We start from the raw sequence: 10,189 nt of genomic DNA, 5'->3' as shown, positions 1-10,189 counted from the left end.
TAGAGTTTTCATTTACTTGTTCCCTGCACTTATCCAAATTTCATACTAGTATGATTTCATCGAGAACTTGGGTTGAAGAAAGAGAAGTTATAATTTTTAAAGTATACTATATACTTTTTATGAGATCTTGAGGTAGTGTGAGCGTTGTGTATGGATTAGAATAGAATGCCCAGCAAGAAGCAGTGGTTTTTTATTATTTATTTTTAAGTTGCCGTATCAGGTAAATAAAATTGTGTAGAGCTCTGGTTAGAGTTTATTTGGTATTGTATTTCTTCACCCCAAAAACATGGCTTTGTATTTTAGCACTGCATTAAATGTATTTTAAATATTCAGACCCTTTAGTGGGCTGGAATATGTTTTGTATGATGTGTTTGCGCAGGCGTGCCACTATTAGTAATGTTAAGTCAATGTAATTTGGACAAAAATGGAATAGAAGCCTTGCAACTAATGAAATCTCAACTGATTTTTAAGTCATTGCGCTCTAAGTGAGGAACTGACATGGATTGATTATTTTCTATGTTTGGAATATTAAAGACTTCAAAATTCCACTTGCATGATGTAAGAACTCAAAGAATAAAACGCTGAAATTGTAATCGAACCAAAAGAACTTCAATTAAAGGAGATATGTTTGAAAGGACAGTACAAGTTAAAGAAATCGATAAAAAGCCCAATTGGACCAGAATAGAAGCAAAAGGAAAACAAACGAATTGGACAAACTCAAACAGGAATGCAAAATAGTACTTAAATCATCACAATTGGATTTACACATCAACTGGAAATCTTACCATCTAACATGAGTTGTCAACTGAAAACCCGAATTGAGAACAAGTTGATATCTATTTGAGAGATAGATTGTGTGTCCTCTTTGTGCCTTCAAAATCTGGTAATATAGCCCTCTCAATTGCATGGTGATGGCAAGCCAAGTAGCCCAAATACTTGGAAACAACTTTCCCTAAATTTCTATTGAAATTAAGCAGTCATAGATTTTCTTTGAAATGATGTTGAGCCAAAGTGCATAAAATGATATCTAAAATAATATCGATTCCCAAAATATCCGTCATTGGAGGGATACTATTTGCACGGCGGATATCTTCATCATTTTGATAACACAACATGCCGTGTTATAATTATAAGAAAGATTTAGAACCCGATTATTTCCCTTTAAGTTCACTATGTTGGGTGGAAGACTTAAAATAATTAAAGATAACTACATTGATATGGGTTTGGATTTGGATGGAGAAATTTAAAGTACTAAGGAATTCATGAATGATGAAATTTAAAAATGACGGAAGTTAATGTCTTATAATTTTCTAAAGTTTCTTGATATGCATTTAAATGGGTTTAATGATATCTTCTTTTAAATTTTGTGTTGGTTTAAATGGGTTTAATGATATGCATTTAATTAAAACAGCTGGTGTTTCCGTGTGTTTTTCACTTTTTACTTTTTTACGCGCAACAACTCAGCAACTGAGTGACCGAGTTATCACACCTATTTGAGAGATAGATTGTGTGTCCTCTTTGTGCCTTCAAAATCTGGTAATATAGCCCTCTCAATTGCATGGTGATGGCAAGCCAAGTAGCCCAAATACTAGGAAACAACTTTCCCTAAATTACTATTGAAATTAAGCAGTCATAGATTTTCTTTGAAATGATGTTGAGCCAAAGTGCATAAAATGATATCTAAAATAATATCGATTCCCAAAATATCCGTCATTGGAGGGATACTATTTGCACGGCGGATATCTTCATCATTTTGATAACACAACATGCCGTGTTATAACTATAAGAAAGTATTAGAACCCGATTATTTCCTTTTAAGTTCACTATGTTGGGTGGAAGACTTAAAATAATTAAAGATAACTACATTGATATGGGTTTGGATTTGGATGGAGAAATTTAAAGTACTAAGGAATTCATGAATGATGAAATTTAAAAATGACGGAAGTTAATGTCTTATAATTTTCTAAAGTTTCTTGATATGCATTTAAATGGGTTCAATGATATCTTCTTTTAAATTTTGTGTTGGTTTAAATGGGTTTAATGATATGCATTTAATTAAAACAGCTGGTGTTTCCGTGTGTTTTTCACTTTTTACTTTTTTACGCGCAACAACTCAGCAACTGAGTGACCGAGTTATCACACCTATTTGAGAGATAGATTGTGTGTCCTCTTTGTGCCTTCAAAATCTGGTAATATAGCCCTCTCAATTGCATGGTGATGGCAAGCCAAGTAGCCCAAATACTAGGAAACAACTTTCCCTAAATTACTATTGAAATTAAGTAGTCATAGATTTTATTTGAAATGATGTTGAGCCAAAGTGCATAAAATGATATCTAAAAAAATATCGATTCCCAAAATATCCGTCATTGGAGGGATACTATTTGCACGGCGGATATCTTCATCATTTTGATAACACAACATGCCGTGTTATAACTATAAGAAAGTATTAGAACCCGATTATTTCCCTTTAAGTTCACTATGTTGGGTGGAAGACTCAAAATAATTAAAGATAACTACATTGATATGGGTTTGGATTTGGATGAAGAAATTTAAAGTACTAAGGAATTCATGAATGATGAAATTTAAAAATGACGGAAGTTAATGTCTTATAATTTTCTAAAGTTTCTTGATATGCATTTAAATGGGTTTAATGATATCTTCTTTTAAATTTTGTGTTGGTTTAAATGGGTTTAATGATATGCATTTAATTAAAACAGCTGGTGTTTCCGTGTGTTTTTCACTTTTTACTTTTTTACGCGCAACAACTCAGCAACTGAGTGACCGAGTTATCACACCTATTTGAGAGATAGATTGTGTGTCCTCTTTGTGCCTTCAAAATCTGGTAATATAGCCCTCTCAATTGCATGGTGATGGCAAGCCAAGTAGCCCAAATACTAGGAAACAACTTTCCCTAAATTACTATTGAAATTAAGTAGTCATAGATTTTCTTTGAAATGATGTTGAGCCAAAGTGCATAAAATTATATCTAAAATAATATCGATTCCCAAAATATCCGTCATTGGAGGGATACTATTTGCACGGCGGATATCTTCATCATTTTGATAACACAACATGCCGTGTTATAACTATAAGAAAGTATTAGAACCCGATTATTTCCCTTTAAGTTCACTATGTTGGGTGGAAGACTCAAAATAATTAAAGATAACTACATTGATATGGGTTTGGATTTGGATGAAGAAATTTAAAGTACTAAGGAATTCATGAATGATGAAATTTAAAAATGACGGAAGTTAATGTCTTATAATTTTCTAAAGTTTCTTGATATGCATTTAAATGGGTTTAATGATATCTTCTTTTAAATTTTGTGTTGGTTTAAATGGGTTTAATGATATGCATTTAATTAAAACAGCTGGTGTTTCCGCGTGTTTTTCACTTTTTACTTTTTTACGCGCAACAACTCAGCAACCGAATTATCACACCAACCTTTCATTTTAGATTTTGAAAACCAAAATAGCGCCACAACAATACATTCCCTCTTCTTTTCGCCTGTGTGTGTGTGTGTGTGTCTCTCTCTCTCTCTCTCTGTTTCTCTGCAACAAGTAAGCGAAAGCGATCGAGTGAGAGTATTGAGTTCAACGATTGAGGGAGTGATTTTCTCTGCAACGATTGAGCGAGTGATTTTCTGGGTTCTCTCTCTGTAACGACTGTGTGAAATTTTGGGTTCTGAAATCAAGAATGGCGTGGTCTGCTATAAAGCGCAGACAATTGGAGGATGGTTTTGGTTCCTTTGAGTTTCAGTTTCAGACCCAGAAGAGGATAAGGTCTTCTAGGGTTTCTGAGACCCAACGGAATGTAGCCGTTGAGGGCAAGTCGACCGTTGGTCTTCCTCTGCGCAAGGGTTTGGCTTCGTCTGCTACAAAAAATGCCGACCCAGAATCAGAAGATCTGGGTTTTGATGAAATCTGTCAGACCCAGAAGAGGAAGAGGTCTTCTAGGGTTTCTGAGACCCAACGGAATGTAGCCGTTGAGGAAAAGTCGACTGTTGGTCTTCCTCTGTGCATGGGTTTGGCTTCGTCTGCTACAAAAAATGCCAACCCAGAATCAGAAGAGGGTTTTGATAAAATCTGTCAAACCCAGAAGAGGAAGAGGTCTTCTGGGGTTTCTGAGACCCAACGGAATGTAGCCGTTGAGGAAAAGTCCACTGTTGGTCTTCCTCTGTGCAAGGGTTTGGCTTCGTCTGCTACAAAAAATGCCAACCCGGAATCAGAAGAGGGTTTTGATGAAATCTGTCAAACCCAGAAGAGGAAGAGGTCTTCTAGGGTTTCTAAGACCCAACGGAAGGAAAAGTCGACTCTTGGTCTTCCTATGTGCAAAGTCAAAGGTTTGGCTTCGTCTGCTTCAAAAGAGACGTTGGATTGTTCTAAGGTCTTGGCTTCTCTGATGAACCTCGGCCATGCGAGCTACTTCAACAAGCCTGTTGTTGATCCTGTGGCTGAGAATCTGCCGGGTTATTTCGACGAAATCTGGAGGCCGATGGATTTGGGTACTGTGAAATCGAAATTGGAGAGGGGTGTCTACTCCAGCGCTGATGACTTTGCTGCTGATATCAGGCTTATCTTCTCAAACGCTTTCAGATATTTCCCCCTTGGGAGTAGAAATCGTGCAGCAGCCAAGCATCTCAGTGGGGTTTTTGAGACCCAATGGAAAGAAGCCGAGGAGAAAATGTCAAATGCTGCTTGTCCTCCTCCTACTCCTCCTCTGCCCGAACGGAGACCAAATGGCAAGAGCTCTTCTGCTTGTACGGTTCTTATGCAAAGTCAAGGGGTTGTTGGGGTTTCTGATTCTCACTCAGTTAAGTCAACCAAAGATGACGACTTGGGCACCCTTGTTCATCAAGCCATGTATCAGGCCACAGACAATACCCTTGTTCATCAAGCCATGTATCAGGCCACAGACAATCTTTCTCCATGTAAGGCTAGGCGAATTCAGTCGCTCAAGATGCGATTTGCAGGTACAATACGGAAAGCAAACAAGATACTAAAGGGTCTACCTGATTCTCCACCAAGGAGAAAATTGATGCATCGGATGGAGCAAAGGGAATCGGCTCGCCTTGCTATTTTGAACATGGAGAAGTCAGTCCAATTTGAGGACCCTTTAAAGGATCTCAAACAACTTGAGATTCTGTGTGGCTGTGGCAGTGAAAAGGTCTACCTTGGATTGCCTCTTAAGCATTTGGGTTTGTACCTCAAGGAAGATGACGAGTTGCAGGGTCAGGACGAGGAGGCGTTTCTGAATGGAGATTGGGAGGAAGGCGAGATCTGCTGGCAGGAGGGCGATTGGGAGGAAGGTGAGATCCGCTCATGAAGTACAGGTTAGAGTTTACAAGGAAAATGAGGCATAGGTTACAAGCCACCTTGCCTCTGTTATTTGTTGTATATGGTAGTTGAATATATACTATAGTAATTCTGATTTTTTATTGTTGAGATGCCAGATTTGGAATATAACCCACTGCTCGACAAGATAGATGACTTAGAAGCTTGCTATTACGGAATCTCTTTAAGTTTTACTTTCTAATTTGTTATAGATGAGGTTTCCAATGTGGATATAGTTGTATCTGCCTGATGCAATCCTACACATCCAGATATCTTGGACAAATTAGCAAAGTATGCACTGTTATGGTGCATATAAGATAACATGTGTGTGTTCCAGGATATAATTTGTTATAGATGAGGTTTCCAATGTGGATATCGTTTCTAAAATGTTTTACTTCTTGGAACTTTTTCCAGGATACAACAGAAGATAAAGTGTGTATGTTCTGTTGTGTGTGTTTGTGTGTACTATCCATGTTCATTGGCCATATACATTATACATATCATATCATTGTACGTTTCAGATGAAGTGGACCATTGTGCTTTCTCTCTCTCTCTACTCTTTGTATTGTTTATTTCGTTTTTTTTTTGTGCCAGTTTTTGTGTGATTGCTATTTGATGGCTAATGCAACTGAGAGCGAATGGTTTGGGCATGAGGGACAAAAGTATGTAAGTTTGCAATAAAACTGAAATCAAATCACACGGAAGCTTATCAAGAACTTGGAGACAATTCCCCATCTTTGCAGGTGCATCAGCAGCAGCTTTTCTTTCCCTATGAACGTAAACCATAGAGAAATTCCAAACTCCAGCTAATCAGGTTTCTGCATCTTTAAGTCTGTTTTGATTTATTAAAGGAATGAAATGATGAATAAGTGTTTCGCATCTGTACAAATAAAATGATTTCTTGTATAAGCTGTTCAGTTGCGAAGGTTGTTGCTATAGAGTGTGTGCCCCACTCGTCTAACCCCAGCATTGGCATTTGCTTCAGTAACCCTGATAATCAGGTACCCCAGCTCCGTTTCACCTCTAAATTTATGCTTTAAAGATGAATGACATTTCATGCAACAATTTACAGAGCTGCTACTGTTTAGGAAATCTATTCTACCAATTTGTGTTTGTTGGTTTCATCTTGTCAGGTGTTTATGCCTTGTTTAGGAAAGCTAGGTAAATAAAATTTGTGTTTGTTAATACACACTTTGTGCCCTGTAGAGTTTTCAGTTTGCTATTCCCTGCACTTATCCAAATTTCGTTTGAGCTAGTATAGAAGCTTGGGATTGCTTCTTATAATGGTTTTTTCTTTCAATTTCTTTTGGCTTGGTGGCTGGTACAGTTTGCAGTTTGCATTGCTGTTGGAGTTGTGTGGCCTTCATCATCTCTTCAATAATCTTCAATAAGGGTTATATCATGGCTATTTCAGGTAAAATTGCTAAAGATTTTATATTATAGATAATATTTGTTTTTGTTAACTTGAAAAGGAAAATGGAGTGAAAATTCCATTATTGATTGTTCTAATAGGTTTTCTTGTGACCTTCCATACAATAAATGATTCATTATCTTTGCTTTATGCTTAGCTAACATTGTTCTTAAGAAACTGCTACTTTCATTAACATAATGTATCACAATCATTTATTAAAGTGCTATAAAAAGGTCTGTGCAGTGATCTTTTTGTAATAGCTTCTATAGTGATGTCTTGGATGCTATAATCCATTTTTGTTTTTTTGTTTCAAATACTTCCTACTTGGCTTAGAGGGATCTGTATATGCCTCTCAAAGACGATGAGATCTTTGAGCATGTACATGGGAGGTGACGATAAGTTAAATTTCTTGGCTATAGACCATGGGTTGATAAGTTAGTACTTTTATAATGCGGTGAAGATCATCACGTGTAGATACAAAGGAGCTATTGGCTTAGATTCACATTTTAAGATCAATAGGAATGGTTGAGAAGGTTGGTGTGCAAGGGACTGAGTTGCATTCTTTTAATTGAGACATCTCAAAGTGTTTGTGGAATTCACATCCCACAAATTGATGCTTTCATTGAGAGCCACCTCAACAGGATTTTCTATTTTGTTATAGATAACTTAGAACCTTGCTATTATTAGGGAATCTCTTTTACATTTTACTTTCTAATTTGTTATAGATGAGATTTCCAATGTGGATATAGTTGTCTCTGCCTGATGCAATCCTAGACATCCAGATATCTTGGAAACATTAGCAAAGTATGTGCTTGTTCATAAAGTTTATTTTTCTTTGTTCTGGGTACATTGCTTTCTGAGCTTATCATTGTGCTAGTTTTTCTTTCTTCCTTTTGGTTTAATAAAGAATGATAATGATGCAAGCCAGAATATTTAGCATCTTGAGCAACCAATTATTCCTTGTAAAAGAATGTTTCTTTTATGTTGGTTTTGATTTAATAAGGATTTCTTGTCAAAGATGTTCAGTTGGCTGGTCAGGTCCCCACAATTTTTTTTTCCCTCTTGTACTGTCTCTTCACGTCAATAATGCCATAATATGAAGGAAACTATGGAGTCTGTCCCCTTTTTTAAACTCTGCAGTGGCATTTGCTTCAGTGACTCTGATAATCAGGTACACCATCTTCATTTCTCCTTTATATTTATGAAATAACCCAATCAGTGTTTTCTTTGTTTTTTCTTTTGTGGCTTAGATTTCTCCCTCCTTTTTTGTTTCTTTTTCTGGGGTCTCATTTATGTTGCTGTCACTATGGTTATGTTTTAAAGATTAATGACATTTCATGCAACAATTTACAGAGCGGCTACTGTTTAGGAAATCTATGCTACCAATTTGTGTTCTTTGGTTTCATCTTATCAGATGTTTTGAGCCTTGTTTCGGAAATCTGTGGTAAATAAAATTTAGGTTTGTTTCATATTAGTATGATTTTCACTGAGAACTTGGGTTGATGAAGGAGAAAGGTTGTAAGTGAGTTTTAAAGTATACTAACTACATCTTATGAGATCTTGAGGTAGTTTGAGCATTATATATAGATTAGAATGCCCAGCAAGCAGCAGTGAATTTTTATTATATAAGATGCCGTATCTGGTAAATAAAATTGTATACAGCTCTGGTTAGAGTTCATTTGGTATTGTAATATTTCACCTTTTCAAACGTTTTCTGCCAATGTACGTGAGCACAAATTTAAGTCCACTCAAATTTTCTTTTATTATTATCAATGACTGAAAATCAAATAAACAGAAACCTTAGAAGTTCCACGTTTTAAACAATTGCCAGAGCTGATGAGGGCACTCCAAACAATAAAAATAGGAAACCATTTTTATTTGGACATGTTAAACAGGATCCTTGGTTGGTTCTCATCGTTTACAAAAAAAAAAAAAAAAAAAACCATGTACTTTCTGAAGTGCCTAAGCCTGCAGTGGGGCAGATTTCTAATGTGGAGCAGACGCAGTTTCTGTTACTGATTGATCTCTAATTATACTATCCCTGCTCTATAGTTTCTAACTGTTATGTGTATCAGGGTAGAATAACTAGTAAGGTTGGCTTGGCACACCATAAATTTGACTTGGTTTACCCTTCCTACAGTCTAAAAACTTGTACATCAAGCTTATTTTTTAAAATGTATGGACTTTTGGGTTGTGTGTAGATTGTTCTGATTTTAGCATTGTGTTAATTGATTTTGATTCAATTATGGTCAGTATTGTATTGTTTTTCACATGTTCTGAAAATTTACAGATGTCATTTTCTTTTGAAAAAAGTTCTCAATATATGTTATTAGTTGGTGCTATAATCTTGATATGTTTCTGTTTCCTGACGGTTGTTCAGGGAAATTGAAGTATTTCTCATAATATGTCCCTCTTTTGCTACTCCTTTGCGTCAATAATTTCATAATATGATGAAAACTATGGACTGTGTGGCCCCATCGTCACTGTGTTTTCTTTGTTGTCTTTTGTGCCTCAGATTTCTCTCTTCCCCCTCCCTCTTTTAAAGATGAATGACATTTCATGCAACAATTTACGGAGTGGTTAACTGTTTTAGGAAATCTATGCTACCAATTTGTGTTCGATGGTTTCATCTTGTCAGGTGTTTGAGCCTTGTTTAGGAAATTTGTGTATGTTAATACAGACTTTGTGCCTTGTAGAGTCTTATCCAAATTGTATATTAGTATGATTTTCACTGAGAACTTGGGTTGATGAAGAAGACAGGTTATAATTTTTAAAGTATACTATCTGTATCTTATGAGATCTTGAGGTAGTGTGAGCATTATGCATAATATTAGAATGCCCAACAGGCAGCAGCTCTGGTTAGAGTTGATTTAGTATTGTATTTGTTCACCCCAATAAGTATGGCTTTGTTTTTATTTATTGTTTTTGATACAAACGATATTCTACTTTAAACTACATGAATGATTTTAAATATTCAAAGCCCTTTAGTGGGCTGGTGTATATTTTGCATGATGGTTTGCACAAGCGTGCCGCTATTAGTATTGTTAAGCCCAATAGAAAAAGGTAATTCAGATAAAACTGGAATAGAAGTCTTACGCGTTATGAAATCTCAACTCATTTTCAAGCCATTGCGCTCTAAATAGAGACCTGGCCGTGATTGATTCTTTTTTTAAAATGTCTCCATTTTGGACAAACTTAATCAGGAATGCACTAGTATTTAAATCATCACAGTTTGAGTTGGACATCAATTGGAAATCATACCAGCTAAGGAGGAAAGCATGGGTAAATAAAGAGTTTCTACATGAGTTGTCAACTAGAAACCCTGAAATGAAAGCAAGTTGAGAAGTAGATATTGTTTCAGAGATAGATAGTCTGTCCATGTGCCTTTGAATTCTGGTAATATAACCCCTCTCAATTGCATCGTGACGCCAAGTCAATTAGCCCA

General features: G+C 36.1%; 1 protein-coding gene across 8 annotated transcripts; it reads left to right on the top strand.

Moving 5' to 3' along the window:
• The first annotated feature begins 3,534 nt into the window (after nt 1-3,534).
• Nucleotides 3,535-9,657, top strand: LOC117612997 (bromodomain-containing protein 3-like). Of its 8 annotated transcripts, none has more exons than XM_034341644.1 (4): nt 3,535-3,782; nt 3,948-5,332; nt 5,928-6,334; nt 6,661-9,657. In XM_034341644.1, exons 1-2 carry the CDS (start codon nt 3,697-3,699, stop codon nt 5,323-5,325), a joined length of 1,464 nt encoding a protein of 487 aa, XP_034197535.1. In that variant the 5' UTR covers nt 3,535-3,696; the 3' UTR covers nt 5,326-5,332; nt 5,928-6,334; nt 6,661-9,657. The 8 variants fall into 8 exon arrangements, with proteins under 8 accessions (XP_034197535.1, XP_034197534.1, XP_034197530.1 ...); XM_034341643.1 differs by having other exon boundaries at nt 3,535-4,869; nt 4,909-5,332; XM_034341639.1 differs by having other exon boundaries at nt 3,535-5,332; nt 5,928-6,147; nt 6,252-6,334.
• Nucleotides 9,658-10,189: the final 532 nt, after the last annotated feature.

The sequence above is a fragment of the Prunus dulcis genome, unplaced genomic scaffold, assembly GCF_902201215.1.
Source record: "Prunus dulcis unplaced genomic scaffold, ALMONDv2, whole genome shotgun sequence".
Taxonomy (NCBI): Eukaryota; Viridiplantae; Streptophyta; class Magnoliopsida; order Rosales; family Rosaceae; genus Prunus; species Prunus dulcis.
This window is presented reverse-complemented; position numbering and strand designations above follow the sequence as displayed.